At 37.9% G+C, this 23975-nt stretch overlaps 1 protein-coding gene across 3 annotated transcripts in view; it reads right to left on the bottom strand.

Annotated features, from left to right (window-relative positions):
- The window catches only part of KLHL15 (kelch like family member 15), a 38121-nt gene that overhangs the window by 5704 nt on the left and 8442 nt on the right, over nucleotides 1-23975 (bottom strand). For 2 of the 3 annotated variants that reach the window (XM_081567945.1, XM_081567946.1), the window contains one exon: nucleotides 17621-18332. In XM_081567945.1, coding sequence (XP_081424071.1) covers nucleotides 17621-18325 — 705 coding nt within the window. In that variant the 5' untranslated portion in view covers nucleotides 18326-18332. Of the gene's footprint in view, nucleotides 1-17224; nucleotides 18333-23975 lie in introns of those variants that run through there. The other variant, XR_014076243.1, reaches the window with a different exon arrangement.

The raw sequence follows: 23975 nt of genomic DNA, 5'->3' as shown, positions 1-23975 counted from the left end.
TGACTGAATAATCTCAGGAATTAAGTTAGTGAGTTGGTAAAAATTTAAAGACACAAAAAAATTCTCAGTTGGTTTTTGACATAAAATCTTGGTCTAGTATCATCAACTCCTACAGTAATAGTTCAGTTGACAACAAAAGGTCAAACTTTTTCCTTTGTTTTTGGAGTTGGAACTACCTAATTATGATTGCTAAGATCTTATGAAACTTTTAAGTATTATGCTAACTACTGTGGGGAGATTTTTTTAAAAAGCAGAAGATGTGGTCCATTCACTCAAAGAACTTAGAATATATATGGGGGAATTAAAAAAATATACATCTACCAGTTTTAAGTAAATGAGGCAATTGACAGTTAAGTATGAAGCTGTATAGCACATATGTGAGTGCTATAGAACTTTAGATAAAGAAAATATCAAACTGGTCCAAAACATTCAGGGGATATTTTGTGAAAGAGGTAGGAAGTTGGAAACCAAGCAGAAAGAGCCTGTATCATAATGACAAGGATGAGATAAGAGGGTTAGGATTTGGATGGTTACCATTGAGATGGTAGAATCAGACACTGTGGAGATAAAATTGACAGAAGTGTGTGGCTGATCTGAAGTAGAGATAAGATGAAGAAATGAGGACTCAAATGTGATTTGAGGATTTAGAACTAGGTGATAGGGACAGTGGTATTGATAAGGGAAACAAGGAAGCTGGTTTGGGAGAGGCATTCAACTTCACTGGTGATGAATGTGAACTGCTAGTAGGATGCTGAGGTGGAAATGTCTAGGAGCCTGTTGGAAATCTGGATGACAGCTTGGGAGGGAGTCAAAACCAGGCATATGTATTTATGAACTTGCTTTCCTTCTTTGCATCTCTCCTTTCTCTTCCCTTCTTTCTCATTCACTCCCCACCGTAGTCCAAAAAAGTTATCTTAAACAGAAAGCAATACAGATGTTTACTTGAAGTATTTTGATAACTGTATTTCAATATAGTTGGTTTCCTTTGTAATCCTAAGCATTTTATTTTATGTACTTAAAATCACTATTCTGGGGTGGGGGAGGGGGGTCCTTCCATGGGTCTTGCCAGACTAGCCAAGGGGTAAATGGCACAAAAAAGATTGAGAACTCCATGTCTTTGTAAAGCAGAGAAAACTGACATTATTGCTGCAATGGGTGCTTTATGTGTGCATCTCATGTTAAATTATTCCTCCTCTGAGAGAATGGTAACCAGTCTCCTAGTGAGAAAACTGAGGCTTAGAATGCTAAGTGACCTGCCCAAATTATTTACATGACTAAAACTAGTAGAGCTGGGAGCTGAACCTTCGACCGGGACAGTCTTATTTAAGGCTCAATTTCTAGTATAACACTGCTTCCATCACTCTTTGGAAAACTCTTTAAATGACACACATATTAATAAAAAAAAAAACACTTAACATGTTCCATTGAATTAGCCTAATGATCCCTCTAAGAGAAAAGATAGTAAATAATAATGGTAAACAATTTCGGTAAAGAAAAAAATGATTAAGATCTGAGGTCTTATCCTCTACTACTTTCACTTCATATATAAACAGTTAAAACAGACTATCTGTTACCATGGAATGATCACAATATATTTTCTAAAAGGCAATAGTACTCTGGTATCCCAATTAAATAAAATTTTGTGTATGTTTGCTTGTGTTAATAGTCATTATTTCTGGTATTCCAGATTTTTGCATTCTTTTTCATGTGTCACATTTACAGTCTTATCATTCAAACAATGGGTCTCCTAAAACCATCATAAATGTCTGATTAGTAAAAAAGAGACATCTTTTCAACTCTTCATTTTCCATTCGTTTCTTCTATGAACTAACAGTGTGCCTCACCCATTTTTCTCATCTTTTTCTTATTGATTTCTAAGAGCTAAAAGGCAATATCCTAGAAATCAACAAGAAACATAAACCTCAAATTAAATATTTAAGTACCTACTGTGCATAGCCAGCAGACTGACAGTTACACAGGTTTTAAAGTAATAGAATCAGCATAGTAATTAAGAACCGCATCAAATAGCCCAGTATGGTGATTAAGAATTGGATTTAGGAAATATCTGACTTTCCCGCTCACAAGCTGTGTGATTTTGGGCAAGTGACTCAACATTCTCAAGCCTATTCCCTCATCTGTATTATTGGGACAACAATATCACCTAAACCTCATAACCCTAAGGTAGGAGATGGGCAAGATAATCCTATGTGCAAAGTACTTAGTATGGTGCCTGTCATGTGGCTGTGTAGAAAACATTACAGCTGCTATTAGCTATTATTACTGACCAGGGGACATCTGTTTAAGTATCACTCAGTTTACCTTAGTGCATCTGATGATGTGCTTTCGGTTTGTGTAAAAGTTCAGTCTTCCAGAAACTGGAGGAGAAATTAGAAAAACTGGTACTTTGTACCTAATCTTCACCAGGAAAGCATGACTGGTGACACGCAGGTAGGAGGAAGCTTTAAAGGAAGCAGCCATATTGTCTGGAGATCAAGAAAGAAAAGGAAGGGGAATGCTGCCCATATTGGATAGTCAGATTTCAAGATTTTCAAAGGAAAATTAGGATCAATTCCAAGATCAGAAACTGTAAAGAAGCTTGAGAAAGCTTGGAGGCTCTCAAAAGTATAATGCTGACTGCATAACTGCAAAACACACTGATGAAGGGAAGAAAAGGGGAAAGCATCTAAAAAATCTGATGTGCTGCACAGAGAGCACTGGAATTCAGATGTTAAAAAACCATTTACAACAGATGGTGAAAAAAAAAAAACAGGCATATAAACCAAGTATTATGAAGAATGAAATGGAGCTGTAAGAATATTGTGAACAAAGCTAAAGCCTAAGGATGAATTGTGACTTTACAAAGTGCCAGATAGTGAATAAATGGCATTTTAGAGGCTAAAGTAAAAAAAAAAAGTAGAGGAAAAAGTGAATTCCCCCCTGGGTGACATGGTTAATGTAATATTTGCAAAGATAAAGAGAAACAGCCTCCTATCTTATTTCCATTCTTGGCTAAGAATATTATATTCTTTCTAATCTGAAGATCAAACACAATGACTAAGAAGAAACTTAAATCCAAGATGGCTGAGAAAAAAAGAAAAACCAGCTAGATATTCGCACTGAGTTCAAGTCATTTGATCTCACAAATCACATCCTGGGATCCTAGGAGGCTTTGCAGATAAGGCTGTTTAATTGCTTTCTGTAATCTGTGTGGAATCATGAAAAACAGGAGAGGACCAGAAACCAGACAGATTTCCGAACTACACACTGGTTAGGTAGAGGCTGATCCTGAACTGTGAAAAACTGTTAGCACTTGCATGTAAGAAAGCACTAGAAACCAAGAGGCAACACAGACTGACCAAGTAATGCCAAGACTGACCATTTCTGGTTTAATTTTTGATGCTGTAACAACACTGATAAGAGAATGAGAGAACTTATGACTTTGGCAAAGTAATCAACAAAGCCTAATCATAAAGAAAACTGAAACACTAGGGACCCATGAAACACCTGAAGTTCCAACAATGACTATGTTCATGCATTTGGGGTGGGAGGTGGGAAGTCCACAGCTTTTATCAAATGCTCCAGGGATCCACAAACTTCAAACGTAAAGCTTTTAACTAACTCTACCCTCACTACGAATCAAAAATGTGATATGATAGTCTTCAGAACTAATAAAATTGTGGACCAAATTAAAAGAACAGACAACCCCACCCTCTCTGTTCAGGTGAAACCACAACTAAGACAGTGCTCAATTCCACCACTGTACTTTAGATGACAAAGTGGATCATGTCCAGAAGACAGCAAAGGGATCCAAATCATAGGAAGAGTGGTCAGACTAGGGATGTTTCAATTCAAGAGAAGACGCAGGAGAAAGATGGCACCTGTTTTCAAGACCAGTAAGTAGAAGCTAAAAGAAAGATTTTAGGCCAATATAAGGAACAGCTTTGTAATCAGGACTGACAACTTAATGGATGTTCACTGCATTATTATTTGTAAGAGCACAAAAACTGGGCATAACTCACATATCAATATGAAACTGGTTGAACAAACTCTGGTATATAACATATGCAATCAAAAAGAATGAGATTAATCCATATGCAGTAACACAGACATTTAAAATGTCAAATGACAAAACCTGCAGAGCTGTATACATAATATTCTCAAAAAAATAAAAATGGACTCACAGTTGGTAATCTATGCAGGTGGAAAATGTACTTAATATGTGTACAACATATAGTTACTAATGAGCTCGTGAGGGACTTGGCTTTTCACAGGGGCTCTAGTAAAAAGGGTACAGGTGCATGTTCCCAAAGTCAAGAGCAGTATATCTCTGAGTCTAAGCATACTGCCACTGAAGGAACTTCAGGTGTGACCACCTATCCAGTGTTTCACAAGGACTAGGCACCATGGCCTGTAATGGCATTCCACCTTCCAACTCCAGGTTCTTGCAGATCACATTGAACAGGACCAGATTAATGGCTTCCTACAGTCTATTTCCTAGTCGTTCTTTGTTTATACCCAATCTTCTGGCCCCTTTGTCCTCTCCCTATTCATTCTATTGTGCTCCTTTGATATCTGGGTTCCAATGGGTTTACAAGCATCACTTCAGCACTATGTTGAAGTCCCAGTCAAAGCTACACCTTTACCCAATTTGTTCTACCTCTAAGTCCACCATAATGGAAGTTGTGCCTTTTCAGATAGCTGTTATACCATAAGAGATCTTCTAACCAAAGAAGTTTAGCTCATACTTCTCTCTGCCAAGGCTAGAAGTTCTAAATCTACCTTGCCCTTTTCTCCGGGCTACTTATCGCAGCAATTTTACTCTAAAACCACACAAAATCCGTAAGTATAACTAGCTTCTCCTTTCATGGTAGAAACAGGAAATTAATGCCTCTCTGATAATCCTAGACAAAGTAATTACAGATACTCTGCTTTAGAACAGAAAGCGTATGGCCGAAACCTTCTCCGTGAATGCAATCACTTAAAACGCATTAATGAAGGGGACTATCCAAAAAGAAATGTGTGGCTCACCTTTTCAGAGGAAGCATTTCTCTCATCGTTGCTGCTGCTACTGCTAAGTCACTTCAGTCGTGTCCGACTCTGTGCAACCCCATAGACGGCAGCCCACCAGGCTCCGCCGTCCCTGGGATTCTCCAGGCAAGAACACTGGAGTGGGGTGCCATTTCCTTCTCCAATGCAGGAAAGTGAAAAGTGAAAGCGAAGTCGCTCAGTCGTGTCCGACCCCTAGCGTCCCCATGGACTGCAGCCCACCAGGCTCCTCCGTCCATTGGGATTTTCCAGGCAAGAGTACTGGAGTGGGGTGCCATTGCCTTCTCTGTCTCTCATCACTGGCTCCTCATATAACTGTTTTCCTATCTGTATATCAGGTGCTCTCAAAAGAAAGAATATGGGAAGGATGACACTTATTTCATGTTCTGAACTACTTTCCTTATCCTTTCTAGGATTTAAAAAGCTGTCTTATTTTGAAACTTGGAAAGACTATATTATCACTTTTCATGCTTTGATACTTTAAAAATTGTATTATGAAAAGCATTTTGAAGTGAAAGTATTTATTACCTCTTAAAAACAGTGATCTAAAAATTTTAAATTGGCCATTCCCTCCTCTAATAATCTTTTAGTTTAATGTAATTGTGTGCATGCACATAGAGAAAATGTGAGAAATTAATAATTTTGAATGTGATTCCTAGGAATATATTTATTAAATCAAAGAACTATTAGCTAGCCATTACCACTGGGTAAAAATTCCATGATTCTCCCCTCACTGTCAAAATGTTGTATAACCTACTTATTAAATTTTTAACTTTTAAAGGTAATCTGTTTATACTATTCTTAATTTTGAAAGAATTAAAATTAAACAGGCCATACAATTAAAACAGGCATTTCCATAGAGCTTACTACTTTTTTGATTAAAAATCTACAATTTAAAAATATCTACTAAAAAGGGGTACAGTCTAAAAAATTATTTTACGTTTTCAGCCAACTAATTCAAGGTATTATCAGCTGTTTCACTTTCTGAAAGGATTTTTTACATGCCCAATTCACTTATACTAAACCAAAACAAAATGCCTTTTATTAGTTTATCCTATTGTGGGGAGGTAGAAGGGGTGGGGACTGAGGGTTAGAATAATCTCTGAACTCAAGATACCAGGTCTAAAACTTGACACTGTGCAGAGGCCACTGTGTGACCACGGACAAGCCTCCAGTTTAGGTATTTTCCCATTATAAAAAGGAGTACGCTGCGTGAACAGACATCTCTCCGGCCCTTCCCACATCCACAACTACTAACCTAATTTTTGGAATGATGAGTATAAGGTGTCATGTGGAAGGAAGATTGAGTCCTGGCTGTCAGTTTTATCATCCTTCCTACATGATCCAATATTCTTAAACACCCAGAAATAAAGCAGTGACTGTCATGGAACTTTAGTGGGAAAACAAATTATGTCTTTGGGAACCACAGCTACATTTGATATTGATTTTTATATTCAGTAAAATGTGGAAATCTTTATATGTTATACTGCAAAAGCATCTATCCTGATATCAGAAGTCTACTTACATAAAATCATGCTCAGAACTGAAGTTGATCCTGATTTATGTGAAACAAAATCATCACAGAAAAGCTAGTTGCAAAAGGCCTTTAATTAATCCCTTTGTCCTGAAAAACTGAATAATGACCAGGGATAAGGCTATTTTAAAAATATCAGTTCCTGCTAAGCACAAATCCTCTTAGTAATACTGTAATTGCAGTCAAATGCCAAACAGTAAAGGCAAATTTTAAAAAGGATTTACCCATCCTGTCTTCTCCAAGCAGGCAAGAGTCTAAAATATTGACAGAGCTTCGGAAGGCAAGCGACCAGGGCAAATGGGAGCAAGGGAGAGGACTCCCTGAGGACAATATTCTAATAAGAGTTTCAGCACAATCTGGTGAGTCCTCTTATCTGCTCAACTTTTCTATACAGTGAAAAATGTTTAACTCAAAAATAAATGTGTTTCAGATGTAGAAAACAAATTATGGTTACCAAGAGGGTAGATGGGCAATAAACTGGGACATTGGGATCGACATATACACACTATAGCATAGGGAACTCTGCTCAATACTCTATAATGACCTATATGGGAAAAGAATCTAAAAAGGAGTGGATACATGAATATGTATAACTGATTCATTTTGCTATACAGCAGAAACTAATACAACACTGTAAATCAACTATACTCCAAAAAAATTAATTATAAATAAATGTGCTCACGGGACTCCCTGGTGGTCCAGTTGTGAGGACTTGGACCTTTCGCTGCCAAGGGCCTAGGATCAATCCCTAGTCAGGGAACTAAGATCCCACAAGCCCCGCTGTGCGGCCAAATAAATAAATAAATGTGCATAGAAAGTTTAATTTCCTTCCAATTTTGATGCAATAGTAATAGAACACCACTAGAAATTAGAGTATACAAGCCTAAAGGTAGAAAATTTTCAAAGACTTAAGAACATCTTATCATTTGCTTATACTAATATTTAGAGAATACAACTAAGTTCTAGAATTCACAACTTTTTTTTTACACACTTTTTTCCTATTTATGGAAATACTCTCAACTATGTAAATATCTTATTTATAAATATGGAAGAGCAGAAGGAAAGTCAAAAGTTTAATCCTAAAACTAACTTCTGAATGAGCAAGGCTTACCTATGACACACATTTTCTGGGTAAATACTGCATTTGAGAATTAAAACTTTAAAGCCTAAAATCTTAATATGCCCGTGTTTCCTTTCCTGCTCCTAACTTTTTCTCCACTTTCTGACTTCGATGATCCTTTTCGATTTCTGTTTATCATGTTTTTTTCCCCTTCTCTTAATTTTTCCCAATTCATTAAAAAAACTTTCTTTTACAGGTAAACATGCTATCCCCATTCCATGTCTTCCTTTCCTTTTACTACAGTTAATTTCCAATTCTGTGCTTTTGTTTTCATCTCCCTTTTATTTAAAAGGAAAATGAGTACCTAAGGTTGAATTTTTTAACTCTAATTTTAGTAGGTTCCTGTCAGCTTAATATACCCTCTAAGATAGTCTCTTTCAGGGGATGAACACCAGTCAACACCTAGACTACCAGCACTCTCCAGGAACCTGAACCTGGAGTGAATGCAAATCAAAGGTGGAAAATAAGAACATTCCTATCTATACACAAAGGGCAGAAGACTTGAGAAAAATATCCTGGGTGATTTTTAAAGAACTGTACACATATTAATTACAATCATCCAAGTCCAAGGGGCTGGGAGGGAGAGGTCGGCAAAAAAGAAACATGTAGAAAAAGATTTTAAATTAACTGAGAAAGTATGCTTAACCCATTGACCTAGTTTCAAACAAAAACCTGCTAATCTCGTGCTTTCACTCCAAGGGGCAAGTGAGCTGATTGTTGACTTAATTTCAAGTTTATAGCTATATAAGTCCTGTTAATATATGAAGGGGATTTTAAACTTTTTAAAAAACAACTCAAGCTTATTAGAAATTCTAATCAAAGTTCACATTTGAAATCCAGGTTATCTTTTAAAACTATTTTTACTGTCAAATACAGCACTGCTTGTTTCTTCTAAAACTGTGAGGGTTAGAGGGAAATTTGTTTTTCCTCTAGATTTGTCTGATTTGTAGCTTAACTCATTAAAAGTAATTACTTTTTTTGAATTTTTGGGCAAACTGTGGTAACACTAGAGTTATTGGTTTGGTTTCTGGACAGAAATTTTGGATTGGTCAAGTGCGAGATTAGTCAAAACATGTTACAGTGCCTAAATGAAAAGAATTCTGAAGGGTGCATACCACCTACATTTTTTATAGATGTGTCCTTGCTAAAAGCAAATGGAATAAAGTAGAATTAATCTATATCAACTGTGTTGTGCCTCAATTAACCAGAATATCACACCACCCAAGCAGGACACAGTAATAAGTTTCCTTATGTGTCACAGTCCATTGTTAATGCTATATAAACCAACTACGCTGATAGAGAAATATTTGGAAGATTATCAGTGCTTTGTGAAGACCAGTTCTGAGAGCTACCATGTTCTTAGGAAGGTACTATAAGGGTCTTAGGAAGGTAAACTTGTAATACTTAAATTCTATCAGTTTCAAGGTGAGTCCAGGACACCTTATCCCCATTTTATACTGTAGCTTTTAAAGTCACACATTCTGCTCCTTAAGTAAAAGACATTTTTTAAAAAGTGCTAGCCTTTCTAAGCATAAAATTTCACTCTGATCCTAGGATTAATATTCACTAGTAATGAATTTATCTTTTAATGGACTATCAAAATTATCTCAAGGCTGTAAATATCCTTTTAACAACAAATTTTATCAAATGTAGATATGGTTTGTTAAATCCAAATATATTCTCAGTGAAGGAGAATTAACATCTTTTCTCATTAAAACATTAGTTTTGCTCTTCAAAAGTTTATATAAACTCAATTTGGGGGGATATGGTGAATTACATTTAACATATCAGAGGGAAAAAGCACATTAGGGTATCTGAATATCATAAACTAGTTTATAAAACAAAATATTTGAAATAAAGCAGAATTCATCTATATAACCTGATTCCTTCAAAAATATTTGCTTCTGAAAAATTTTAAGATTTTATGATTATGATTAATACAATTTCTAAGGACATCATTGGTATGCTAAATCTTACTTTATGCATATTTATGATATGGAAGATAAATCAATATATGGGTATTTTAATGGCTAACATAACAAATTTGTTAAAAAGATCTTTTCTGTACAAAAAAGTATATGTGCCTTTTGCCAAATATACGTTCACTTCATAAAATGTTTTTCATAAACCAATAATTGTTTTTTAAAAATTAAAAGACCAAAGAGAACAAAGTTTAAAACTATTTAAATCTTCACATCACTGAAATTCAGAATGACAAATGTCAGGCCTAATCTTTGTCAACAGATGCAAAGACTGTTAAGAGTTAGCAAAAATATATGCCACAGACATTTGCATTATGTAAAAACTGAAATTGATTTCTAGTATTAAAACTGGGAATCCACTATAGATAAAATGAATCATAAGAACTCCTGAACAACTATATCAAAAGGACAAGATCCTTAAATTTATTTTCAGCTTTCCTTGATTATACTAAAAACTCCACAATTGTGCTTTCATATCTTATTCCCGTATCTTATACTTTTTTCAGTGCCATTAAAATTTTTAGGCTATGTTTCATTCATGCAAACGTTAGGATTTTCACAACTCTATACCAACTTTTAAGCCACCCAAGCAGGGCCACAGGGTTAACTACATGCCTCCTGCACCACAGAATCCTTTCCTCTCCCTACTCCAGTAGCTAGAAGTGAGAAGCAAGCAGACCTGGGTTCCAGTCTGGACAGTGCCGCCTACTATGGGATAAGATTCCCAGACCATTCTGAGCCTGTTTTCCTAGCTACAAAACAGAGAGAACCTATTGACTCTGCCTATGTGTAGAGCACTCAGTGCATGGCCTGGCATGTATGTGTAAGGTGTCCAGATTAGGAGAATCACTGCCTCGAAGGAACTTGATGTGGAAATCTGGGAGTCTTGGTCTCTTGGGTGAAGATCCTATCCCAGAGTATTCAGTATAGAAGTTAAGACAGTTTGTTTTCAGCTGGGGAGAAATTCTAGTAGAGGACTAGGGGAAAAGAATAAACCTAAAGACTTCGGCACATCTAGAGGGCATGATCCAGGTCCCTGGAAACAATGGGGGCTCTTCGTTGGGGAGAGGCAGAATGACCCCTTAGAAAGCCACTGCTCAGATCTGATCGTTACTACCAAAGAATTAAAATCTCTCAAGATTCCTTCACCAAGTTCTGTTCAATCACTTTTGAACTGTCCTGAGGCCAGGGAAAGGATTCAGACAAAGAGATGCTATTCTCAAGTTATCTGCATCAGCCACTCTACAGAATAATTAGTTAAGTTATCTGTTAACTGAACACTAAACCTAACAGAACATTTCTAAAGGCTAGAACTCCAGGAGAGAGATTAAATATGTGAGAAAGGCTGTTTAATGTATGCACCTTTAGAGTTTCTAAAGCACAACTTAACTCCTTGAACTTCTAGAGCAGCTCGGTGCAATAGAAAGATAATCTGAGCCACAAATGTGAGCCAGAGATATAATTTTCATACTTTCTATTGCCATATTTTAAGAAGTAAAAAGGTAAAATTGACCTTAATAATGTATTTCGTTTAACCTAATATATCCAAAATATCATTTCAACATATAATCAATATAAAAGTTGGTAATGAGGTAATTTATATCCTTTTGTCATCTTTTAATCTTTGAAATCTCAAATCAGATGTGTCACATTTCAAGTATTCAAAAGCCACAAGCAGTAACTGTACTGAACAGAGCAGTTCTAGAGTTATACAACTGTTTTTAAGAATAATCTTTTAATTTTGACACTTTAACTAGTTTCAGTTTCTATAAATTGAATGGAAGAGTTTCTAATTTTTAAAAGGAAGGGGAACTTTATGAATGTAAAAGAAACCTAACACAGAATAGTGTGAATGAAGTCCTTGATGATTTGGGGCTACTTAGCCTCCTAATATAAAAAAGAATGGTAAATTCTAAGTTTGATCAGAGCTGCTAAGCAGTTTTCCAAGACTTTCTCTGGCATTACAACAATATTTTCCTGTAACTGTTCCTGAAAATACAGGATGCTAGATGTTAGATATGTTAATAGGAAATATAAGGAAGAGAGCAATTAAGTTAACACCAACACAAGGAAATCTGATAAATCCAGAATGTGGGGACATACTAAGATAATTGCTAATTTGATTTTTCTCAAAAAAAAATGTGGGGGACTGTTTTAGATTAAGAAAGATTAAAAAGACATGATAACTAAAAGCAATGCATAAACCATGAAAGATTCTAGGGCATTTGGGGGACAACTTTGAATATTAACTAGCTATTAGTTGACACTAGGCTCTTACTGTTAATTTTCCCGGGTGGAATGTATTGAACTTGAGTAGGAAAACATCGTTAATCTTAGAAGAGTTATGTTAATAAGTATTAAGAAACAAGATGTTGTATTTTCGACTTATTCTCCAAGGTTCAGCAAAGGAAAATCTATATAGAGAAAATATGGTAAAATGTTAACAGTTCTTGAATCTAGGTGATAGTTACATAGCTATTCATTGTACCATTATTTCAACTTTTTGTATGTTTGAGTATCCTCATCAAAAACAAGAAAAAGGGACCATTCCAGATTAAAAGAGAGACATCGTAACTAACGTGCTATATGAAACTTGATTCAGTTCAGTTCAGTCGCTCAGTTATGTCCAACTCTTTGCGACCCCATGAACCGCAGCACACCAGGCCTCCCTGTCCATCACTAACTCCCTAAGTCCACCCAAACCCATGTCCATCGAGTCGGTGATGCCATCCAGCCATCTCATCCTGTCGTCCCCTCATCCTCCTGCCCTCAATCTTTCCCAGCATCAGGGTCTTTTCCAATGAGTCAGCTCTTCACATCAGGTGGCCAAAGTATTGGAGTTTCAGCTTCAACATCAGTCCTTCCAATGAACACCCAGGACTGATCTCCTTTAGGATGGACAGGCTGGATCTCCTTGCAATCCAAGGGACTCTCAAGAGTCTTCCCTAACACCACAGTTCAAAAGCATCAATTCCTCGGCACTCAGCTTTCTTTATACTCCAACTCTCACATCCATACATGACCACTGGAAAAACCATAGCCTTGACTAAATAGACCTTTATTGGCAAAGTAATGTCTCTGCTTTTTAATATGCTATCTAGGTTGGTCATAACTTTCCTTCCAAGGAGTAAGTGTCTTTTAATTTCATGGCTGCAGTCAGCATCTGCAGTGATTTTGGAGCCCAAAAAAATAAAGTCTGACACTGTTTCCACATCTATCTGCCATGAAGTGATGGGACCAGATACCATGATCTTAGTTTTCTGAATGTTGAGCTTTAAGACAACTTTTTCTCTCCACTTGCACTTTCATCAAGAGGCTCTTTAGTTCTTCTTCACTTTATGCCATAAGCGTGGTGTCATCTGCATATCTGAGGTTATTGATATTTCTCCCAGCAATCTTGATTCCAGCTTGTGTTTCTTCCAGCCCAGCGTTTCTCTTGATGTACTCTGCATATAAGTTAAATAAGCAGGGTGACAATATACAGCCTTGACGTACTCCTTTTCCTATTTGGAACCAGTCTGTTGTTCCATGTCCAGTTCTAACTGTTGTTTCCTGACCTGCATACAGGTTTCTCAAGAGACAGGTCAGGTGGTCTGGTATTCCCATCTCTTTCAGAATTTTCCACAGTTTCTTGTGATCCACACAGTCAAAGGCTTTGGCATAGTCAATAAAGCAGAAATAGATGTTTTTCTGGAACTCTCTTGCTTTTTCGATGATCCATCAGACGTTGGCAATTTGATCTCTGCTTCTTCTGCCTTTTCTAAAACCAGCTTGAACATCTGGAAGTTCACGGTTCACATACTGCTGAAGCCTGGCTTGGAGAATTTTGAGCATTACTTTACTAGCGTGTGAGATGAGTGCAATTGTGCAGTAGTTTGAGCATTCTTTGGCATTGCCTTTCTTTGGGATTGGAATGAAAACTGACCTTTTCCAGTCGTGTGGCCACTGCTGAGTTTTCCAGATTTGCTGGCATATTGAGTGCAGCACTTTCACGGCATCATCTTTTAGGATTTGAAATACCTCAACTTGAACTCCATCACCTCCACTAACTTTGTTCGTAGTGATGCTTCCTAAGGCCCACTTGACTTCACATTGCAGGATGTCTGGCTCTAGGTGAGTGATCACACCATCTTGATTGTCTGGGTCGTGAAGTACGTTTTGTACAATTCTCCTGTGTATTCTTGCGATCTCTTCTTAATATCTTCTGCTTCTGTTAGGTCCCTACCATTTCTGTCCTTTATTGAGCCCATCTTTGCATGAAATGTTCCCTTGGTATCTCTAATTTGCTTGAAAAGATCTCTAGTCTTTCCCATTCTATTGTTTTCCTCTATTTCTTTGCATTGATCGCTGAGGCTTTCTTATCTCTCCTTGCTATTCTTTGGAACTCTGAATTCAAATGGGTATATCTTTCCTTTTCTCCTTTGCTTTTCGCTTCCCGTCTTTTCACAGCTATTTGTACAGCCTCCTCAGACAGCCATTTTGCTTTTTTGCATTTCTTTTTCTTGAGGGTGGTCTGGATTCCTGTCTCCTGTACAATGTCACGAACCTCCATCCATAGTTCATCAGGTATTCTATCAGATCTAGTCCTTTAAATCTATTTCTCACTTCTACTGTATAGTCATAAGGGATTTGATTTAGGTCATACCTGAATGGTCTAGTAGTTTTCTCCACTTTCTTCAATTTCAGTCTGAATTTGGCAATAAGGAGTTCACGATCTGATTCAGTCAGCTCCTGGTATTGTTTTTGCTGACTGTATAGAGCTTCTCCATCTTTGGCTGCAAAGAATATAATCAATCTGATTTCGATGTTGACCATCTGGTGATATCCATGTGTAGAGTCTTCTCTTGTGTTGTTGGAAGAGGGTGTTTGCTATGACCAGTGCGTTCTCTTGGCAAAACTCTATTAGCCTTTGCCCTGCTTTATTCTGTACTCCAAGGCCAAATTTGCCTGTTACTCCAGGTGTTTCTTGACTTCATACTTTTGCATTCCAGTCCCCTATAATGAAAAGGACATCTTTTTGGGGTGTTAGTTCTAGGTCTTGTAGGTCTTCATAGAACTGTTCAACTTCAGCTTCTTTGGCATTACTGGTCAGGGCATAGACTTGAAATACCGTGATACTGAATTGTTTGCCTTGAAAACGAACCGAGATCATTCTGTCGTTTTTGAGATTGCATCCAAGTACTGCATTTCGGACTCTTGTTGACTATGATGGCTACTCCATTTCTTATAAGGGATTCCTGCCCACAGTAGTAGATATAACGGTCATCTGAGTTAAATTCACCCATTCCAGTCCATCTTAGTTCACTGATTCCTAGAATGTCAATGTTCACTCTTGTCATCTCCTGTTTGATCGCTTCCAATTTGCCCTGATTCATGGACCTAACATTCCAGGTTCCTATGCAATATTGCTCTTTACAGCATCGAATCTTGCTTCTATCACCAGTCCCATTCACAACTGGGTGTTGTTTTTGCTTTGGCTCCATCCCTTCATTCTTTCTGGAGTTATTTCTCCACTGATCTCCAGTAGCATATTGGGCACCTACCAACCTGGGGAGTTCCTCTTTCAGTATCCTATCATTTTGCCTTTTCATGCTGTTCATGGGGTTCTCAAGGCAAGAATACTGAAGTGGTTTGCCATTCCCTTCTCCAGTGGACCACATTCTGTCAGCCCTCTCCATCATGACCCATCCATCTTGGGTGGCCCCACATGGCATGGCTTAGTGTCATTGAGTTGGACAAGGCTGTGGTCCATGTGATCAGATTGGCTAGTTGTCGGTGACTGTAGTTTCAGCCTGTCTGCCCCGTGATCCCCTCTCAGTGCCCACCGTCTTACCTGGGTTTCTCTTACCTTGGATGCGGGGTCTCTCTTCACAGCTGCTCCAACAAAGCGCAGCCGCTGCCCCTTACCTCGGACTCGCTACACTATACTGCTTCCTATAAAGACTTTTTTGGACTGAGATTGTGATCTATAAATCCTCTTAGTTCTGCATTTGTAGAATTCAAACCAACGTTTTTTGCTGTCATGTCAAACTGCATTCAATTTAAAATTCTGTAAAGCCATTAAAAAACAAATTAAAAAACTTCGTCTTCCATAATTCTTTAAAAGAACACCCTGTCTTAAAATCATTCCTTTGAAAAAGAGAAAGGAGGCCCAATGACCAGCATGTAGGAAGTTTCCCGGGAAGTGCTCTTAGGAGAAACACCGCTGCTTGGCTGCAGGGGACAAGCGAGCTTGGAGCACGTCTTCAGGCGCCTCTGCTACAGTGGCACCTTCGAGCCTGCCCAAAGAGGAAGGGTCAGGGCGTGCCTCGAGAACCAAGCAGCGCCAGCAGCTGCAGCCGAGATCTCCGGCTGCTTCGTCCAGCCTCGCCTGGCCCAGCCAAAAAACAGCTTAAAAAAGACATCTTGGAGATAACTGAGAATATCAGAAAATAAACTGGGATATTACATGATATTAAGGAAAGATTTAATTTCAATAACGGTATTATGGTTGTGTAGAATTACCTCACTCTTGCAACTCAGCACTAAAAAATCATTTACTGCTATCAATTATCCATCATAATGTCTTACAAGAGGGAAAATTTTATTTTATTTTCTATTTCACGAGCACCTCCATCTAAACTAAAGTTGGGGAGGGCGAGGTTGTTTGCTTTAGCAGTGGGAAAGCATCTGCATCTAACATATAAAGACAAAACAGGATTCCCCAGGAAAAGAAGGCAATAAAAACAATACGGAAAAAAATCAAAACAGCAGAGAAAAATGATTTGCACTGCTGACATGGGGCTGATTATCAATGAACAAAAAGTAATTAAGAAGTGTATTGTTTAGTTTCAATTATGTCTGCCATATCAGTACATTCTGAGAATAAAGATAAAATCCCACAAAATTGAGTTATCTATTGAAAGTATAAGTTAATGACATTTCACACCATTTCAGAGGGGGAAAAAAAACACATCCCAGGCTGCTGAGTGTTATTTGAAGGCACAAATTTGCTTATTTTTCAAATGGTGTAAACAACCCTTCTTTGCAAATATTGTATTTTTATCACCAGGTCTGGTAACTAAAACTGAGGAACTACCTAACACGAAGGGTGTCAACCAAAGATTTAAGTATGCTTTCTAGAAAGAAGAAAAGATGCAAGAGGTAAACAAAGCCCCAGAGGTAACCATGTGATTAGAAACCAATTAAGTTAAGCAATTACTGAAAATGCTTTCTCTCCTTCGGGCACGAAAGGATCACAACTGAGACTGGTAAAAAATGAAAAATGCTTACATGCAAAAAGGGCAAGGCTGTTTTGGAGAAAGACAATTTTAAGACAGCAGAACTATTACATGGGAAAAGGTACACAGGATTGTTTGATCAATGCAGATAGAAGATTTATAGTCTTATTTGCTTTGAAATGCCAAAAACAACGGTTTTGGACAACTATATGTTTTCATGGTTAAATGTAGTTAGTATTTACAGTGTGTGTGGGGGGGGATGGACAAAGAGGGGGATGCAGAACTAGGTAAGAGAAGGGAAGAAATCACCACCAAGGCCTACTGCTTTTCAAGATCTATTTTATGTTCTTCCTTACTACATTTTAGAGGAATAAGAGGTTGTGTTAATGTTTAACATTCACAACTATAAAACTCCTTTCAACTCTAATTTCAGCATGTATCACTTAAATTAATTTTTAAAGAGAGCTAGACTGACCCAGTTCAGATTTAATTACTCTGTGAAAAGAATGACAAGCTAAAGCAAACTTACAATCTTTTAGATTTTTTAAAAAATCTAAATACATAAGCTATAACAAATTAGACTTCTTATGCGTAACTATTCTTAAAAACTATTCACTCCCTTTTTGGCTCAAACCAAGCCTGAGAATCTCATCTCTAAAGACATACTGCCTTATTAACTAAATGATGAGTCTTGTCTATTTCTTTCAAATGCACCAACCTTTTCAAAAACACTGGATGGGGTCATCAGACAAAATCTGATGTTCTGAATGATGGTATCGGTATGTCTCCAGCGTCTTCTATCATGCCGCAGCCAAGACTGCACAGCCTCGTACAGCTCTATCTCTGGGAATCTGCTCAGATGATCATTATCCAAGTAAGACATGAGCTTCTCAAAGCTCAGGTAAGACAGGAAGTCAGGCCTGGACATGAGTGGTACAAAGTTGTCTAGCAGAAAGTTATCCAACTTCTCCCTGACTCCTTCGATGTTTACACCGAAATCATCTAAGAGTCTCATAATTTCTGCACAATTTTCTAAGCAGATTTTCGCTAACAGGAAAGAGCAGCAGAACTTCACCACCTCTATAAGTTGAACATACATGGCAGCCTGAAGAATCTCGTGAACTGTACTCATACTCAGTTCTATAGTTCCATAGTACATAAACTGAAGGACGTGGCTGAAGCCTGTAGCAGTTAGACCTTTTAAGTGAATTTTGTTCTGATCTCGCTCCCTCATGTCTGCAGTGAACATGATTCTGAAGTAATCACTCTGGGTGGCCAAGAGTGCTTTATGGGCCTGGAACTGATGGTCTTCAATAACCAGAGTGACATCAAGAAGCAATCCCTCCTCATACAGTGCTCTGAACCCAGCAGAGACACTGGTGTCATGGATGGAGGAACAGAATCCTTCCATGTCCCCTGCCATGGATCACCTGGAAAAAAAGTAATCAAGGAAAACTGTGTTAATCATTTCCATGTATTCTAAAGACATTATTAACTTAGAACTTAAACAATTTTTAAAATTATCTCAATTCTACTGCATTAAGTCTCACATATAAAAACCCTTTGGGAGAAGACAACTTAAAGATTTGCAGGTTAATATTTTTCACTTCCCTACCTGGTGAAAAAAATCTATTAAATATCTATTCAACAACAGTAAATTATTAACTTACAAATATATGCCTATCACAGTGACTTTACACTGTTTACCAAATATATTTAAACATGTCCCCAAATCATCAACCAAAAAGGATTTCTCAGCCAAATGCTAAATCATGAGAAAGACAGACAAAAAAGAAATTAAACCAAAAAGTATACTGTTGACCTTGAAAACTCCTAGAAACTTACCCAAAGGAAATAATCAGATACATATGCTAACTTGTACACACAAAGGCTTTTCTTTCTAGCCTCATTTATGATTTAAAAAACTGGAAAGTATTCAAAAGCCCAATAACAGAAACAAGTATGGTGCAGTCTTATAATGGATTACTGTAATAACTAAAAATGATGGCAGCAATATACCTAATTCTGACAAATAACATTTACTATGTATTGTTATGTGAAAAAAAGGCAGGTAACTACAGTATGCTCAGTATATTTTCAAATACTAAATACACACACACATATATATATATATATGTTTAGATGAGAAGAAGTCTGGAGGAATATATACCAAAATTATGTCCCTGGGGTAGTGGGATTTCAGGAAATTTTGAGTATACTTCAGTTCAGTTCAGTCGCTGTCATGTCCGACTCTTTGCGACCCCATGAACCACAGCACGCCAGGCCTCCTTGTCCATCACCAACTCCCGGAGTTCACCCAAACTCATGTCCATCGAGTCGGTGATGCCATCCAGCCATCTCATCCTCTGTCGTCCCCTTCTCCTCCTGCCTCCAATCCTTCCCAGCATCAGGGTCTTTTCCAATGACTCAACTCTTCGCATGAGGTGGCCAAAGTATTGGAGTTTCAGCTTCAACATCAGTCCTTCCAATGAACACCCAGGACTGATTTCCTTTAGAATGGACTGGTTGGATCTCCTTGCAGTCCAAGGGACTCTCAAGAGTCTTCTCCAACACCACAGTTCAAAAGCATCAATTCTTCGGCGCTCAGCTTTCTTCACAGTCCAACTCTCACTTACTTACCTCATTAACCTTATTTTAAAAAACAGTGAGCTTATATTGCTTATGTATTTAAAACATAAATATGTAATTTTAAAGGAAATTAAACTGCATTTTTGCATATCAGAGAAATGAAGCCAAAATAGTGGAATTATAATTAGATCTCTTAAGCACAATAATTCCGTCTATCAGACATTTTACAAAGCTAGGTAATTTTCTTTTCACACAACCCCTCCAGGCCAACTATCTGTCCTCTCCTCAACTCTCATCCTCACATACCTCTGAGCTTCCTCCCCAATGACACATCCTCATCCATGAATTCCCTCCTAACCCTTTCCACTGTGCCCTGTGGAACCTTGCTTCAGTGTAAACAAACTCCCCTACAGCGTCATGCTGGTCACAGCAAGTTTTCTCTGCAGTCTGATTTAAAAACAAAACAAAACACCCTCTTCAATGTTCTTAGAACACAGTGCTCTTCTATAGCTTACACCCTACCTCCTGAGCCTTCTCTTGGCTTTCTACTGTCCTTTTTCTAAAATATGGCTTTTCTCTTAGTTAAAATCCACCTTCTATTGCTCCCTGTTATTTATCACATACACATATCCTGATCTCTCTTCCCTCCACATTCGCTGACGACTGTGGTACTTGGCTAAGAGTCATTTTCTCCACCTCTTCAATGTTCACCTAAGATCGCTCACCCAAAAACTGAGAGGTGAAGTTCCCTGATCGCCTGAACTCTTGTCACCTCCCTTCTTACTCCATTTTAAAATCTTATGCTCAAATCTGCTGGGCCTCACCACAATCAGGAACTGATCCACACCTGAAATCTTAACTGTCAACTTCCCACTCTCTGGCTTAATATTCTCCTCCCTTTTCATTTGGTTCATCACCTCCAAACATTACGTGTCCTTCTCCAGCTTAGATCTTCTGGTATCAGACCCCAACTCCCAACCTCTTTCCTTACCCTGGTTGGGTGTTTGGGTGGGCCACGAGCCCTCCAGCGAAGCAGCTGGAAGCACAGTCACTGCTGGCACCTGCTCCACCCTCTTCTTCAGGTAGACCATCGCTGCCAGCCTTACCACTCTTATCACAGATGCCTTCCCCTTTGTTAACTAAAAGAGCACCTCTGTGTGCCAGGCACTATTAGATATAAAGGTGTGTCCCATTCAGGAATCCCCTCTGCACCCTGGGTTTGGCAGAGCCCTCAGCTGCCAAGAGTGAAAACGGCACTTCCACAGACGTACTAACAGGCACTGTCTCTCCACTCTTTGGGCAAGCTATCACTTGATTTTACTACTGTGTTTGACACTCTATTTTAACTTCCTGACATTATTAACCCATTTATTCAGTAGTTATCCCAGTCTGGGGTTATCTCCAAAAAAATAAAAACCCTTTGTTAATAAATAAGAAAAAAGTCTGAAAGAATAATAAATTAAAATGCTAAAAAAACCAGTTATCTTGGGATGGGAGACTATCCGGCAAGTCTTTTTTTTCCTTTTGGCTAATCCGTGTTTGTTAATCTATCTTCAGAAATAAAAGCATATTACTGCTTTCAAAAAGCTCATTTTAAAAAAAAATCTACAAAATCCTCTGTCAAATCCAGTGGTTACATCATAGTCCCTTGTTTCTCAGGATCCTTCTGCAGCATGACTTACTCCCTTGGTTCATCACTCTCTCAGCTTCAGGCCACTATTTTCCTAGTTCTCTTCCTATTTTGGGGCTGCTTATTTCTCAATCTCCTTCCTGGACTTACTTTTCTTGAGCTATCCCTTAAACATGGGTGTTCCCCAGGATTCTATTCCTGCACCTTTTATCTTTTCATCTAAACATTGTATTTCCCTCAATGATCTCATCTAAACCCATGGTTTCTACTAACATTTACCTTTACCAATGCCTTGACCATCACTGTCCCAATCGCCATCCTTACACTAGTACTACATAGCACATCTCCTGTTAGATATCTCTGGGTGCACCACAGGGATCTCAAAATCATGTCTAGACAGAATCCTAATTCTCTCCTCTCCCCAGTCAGTTCTTTCTTTTGTATTCCCTTTTTATCAAGAGGATTCTAGGTGCCTCTTTCTCCCCATTTGTCCCTAACTTACCTGTAAGTCTTATTAATTATACTACATGCTCACGTTAACTTAAGACAGTAAAGTATGCACAAGATATTTACATCAAAATTTTTATTAGTAATCCATTAATACAAAAGCTATATACTTTCATTTTGGAAAGGGAGAACACAAGAGAGCTGTCTATAATTTGGAAAATCGATATAAAATATTTTAGACACAGTAATCAGTGTTTGGCAGAACTACTTTACTAACACATTCAAGATTAAAGCAAGCTATCAGATTTTATTTCTTGAATTACTTTTAAAGGCAAATTTAACGAACTTAGAATTTTCCAAGTGATATAAAGCACATATACACAAATGCATACTGTGAACAAAAGGAACATCACCCACAGTGGTATCTGAATAATCAAACATTCCGGTTAGTAGAGTGCTATCAATATCACACCAATTAGCAGTTTTCAAAATAATTCGAATAAAAAATATAACAAATTAAACTGGATGAAAATTTCAGTATTTCACTATCTTTCTCAGGATCATTAAGGACACCAACTATCACTTTGACTCATCAAGATTTATTGGTCACATTTAATGTAGATTTAATAATGGAAGGCTGAACACCAGCATTCACATACTTGAGATGAAACTGCTTTGTGTCATTATCTGTTACTTTGACAGTGCCTAAAATACCATGTATTTCACTTCTTGTCAAAGTAACCCTCTCTATTCAACAGTTATCACTATGTGGTAAAGTCTCGAACAGCTAATATTCACCTTTCTAACAAAGATTCCATCTAAAGGAAAGTTTTTAAAGGAGACACTATGCTTTCTCAAAAAAAATAACCTAGCTTCCAGATACTTAATCTGGTGTAAACATCATAGCACAAAGGAGGTGGGAGGGAATTGGTAAGCTGTGAGGCAAAAGATCCTTTAGGTCTTTAGATGTAAGGACAGCACCTGCTGTCCTCTAGGCACCCAGCCCACAAAGGGGGATTCCTAGCAGACAGGCTTCCATGGACACACTAACAGGCACGGCTAGTATGTCAGTCACTACATATGGTCAGATGGGGCTGGGAAATATGAATTAAGATGAATGCTCCTGTGTTGAGAATCTAGAAAGAGGAGAGAAAGAAAAAGAAATAGACGTGTACTGTGTATGACTGGAACTAGAACATGTCAAAGAGTAGCTTCTGTTCAGTTGTGGGCACCAACTTTTGCCTGTCATGTGGGCTGAGTATCAGAGAATGCCAGTCAACTGAGAAAAAAGAGGAAAGCCAAGACAAGAAAGGGAGTGCTCCTTAAGGCCTTCATTTTCCCAGTTCCTAGGCCCAGCTCCATTCCTGCCAGTGGGTGCTGACAGAAATCCTTACATGCTCGGCATAAATCCCCCCCACTCGCCTTTACTACCTCAGGTGGGTTTTTCCTACGTATAACCAAGGTTCCTAACTAAGACAGTTTTAGAATAGAAATAGCTATACTTTGGGTAAGTTACTCAAACTTTCTTGGCCTTATCTCCACATCTAAAAAAGCATTAAACATGATGATTTCTTAAGATTTTTAGTCATAAAACTTTCATTTATTTTACTTTTATATGATTTTACAGATGTGTAAAGCACTTATAAAGATATGCAAAGTAAATAAACTATAGCTATGTTTTAGGTCTTAGCAATGCATTTCTGAAATTTATCTGATCTAAAGTTCTTCTGCTAATTTGTAATAGCTTGGAAATTTGCAGTCACTCTTTCTACATGAAAAAGCTTTGTTCATCTATCAGTGCGACAGCTTTAGGGAAGGAGCAGTATCTTACACTTTTATGGGAAGCATGTATATCGATACTCGGTGATTAACTGTCCAACATGATACAGTCTCTAAACAGTAGTGAGTACCGGTCTGGAGTCAGATGCCTGTGTTTGAATCCTGGTTGCACCTCTTATTAGCTCTGTGACCTTGGGGCAAGCTACTTAGCCTCTCTGTGTTCTAATGTCCTCATCTGATGAAAGTGAAAAAGGAGAGTGAAAAAGTTGGCTTAAAGCTCAACATTCAGAAAACTAAGATCATGGCATCCGGTCCCATCACTTCATGGCGACTACATGGGGAAACAATGGAAACAGTGGCTGACTTTATTTTTCTGGGCTCCAAAATCACTGCAGATGGTGATTGCAGCAATGAAATTAAAAGACGCTTACTCCTTGGAAGGAAAGTTATGACCAACCTAGACAGCATATTAAAAAGCAGAGACATTACTTTGCCAACAACGGTCCGTCTAGTCAAGGCTATGGTTTTTCCAGTGGTCATGTATGGATGTGAGAGCTGGACTATAAAGAAAGCTGAGCGCCAAAGAATTGATGCTTTTCAACTGTGGTGTTGGAGAAGACACTTGAGT

The sequence above is a fragment of the Giraffa tippelskirchi genome, chromosome X, assembly GCF_054371585.1.
Source record: "Giraffa tippelskirchi isolate mGirTip1 chromosome X, T2T-mGirTip1v1.2.pri, whole genome shotgun sequence".
Taxonomy (NCBI): Eukaryota; Metazoa; Chordata; class Mammalia; order Artiodactyla; family Giraffidae; genus Giraffa; species Giraffa tippelskirchi.
Note: the sequence above shows the minus strand (reverse complement) of the source record. Positions and strands in the feature narration are given on the sequence as shown.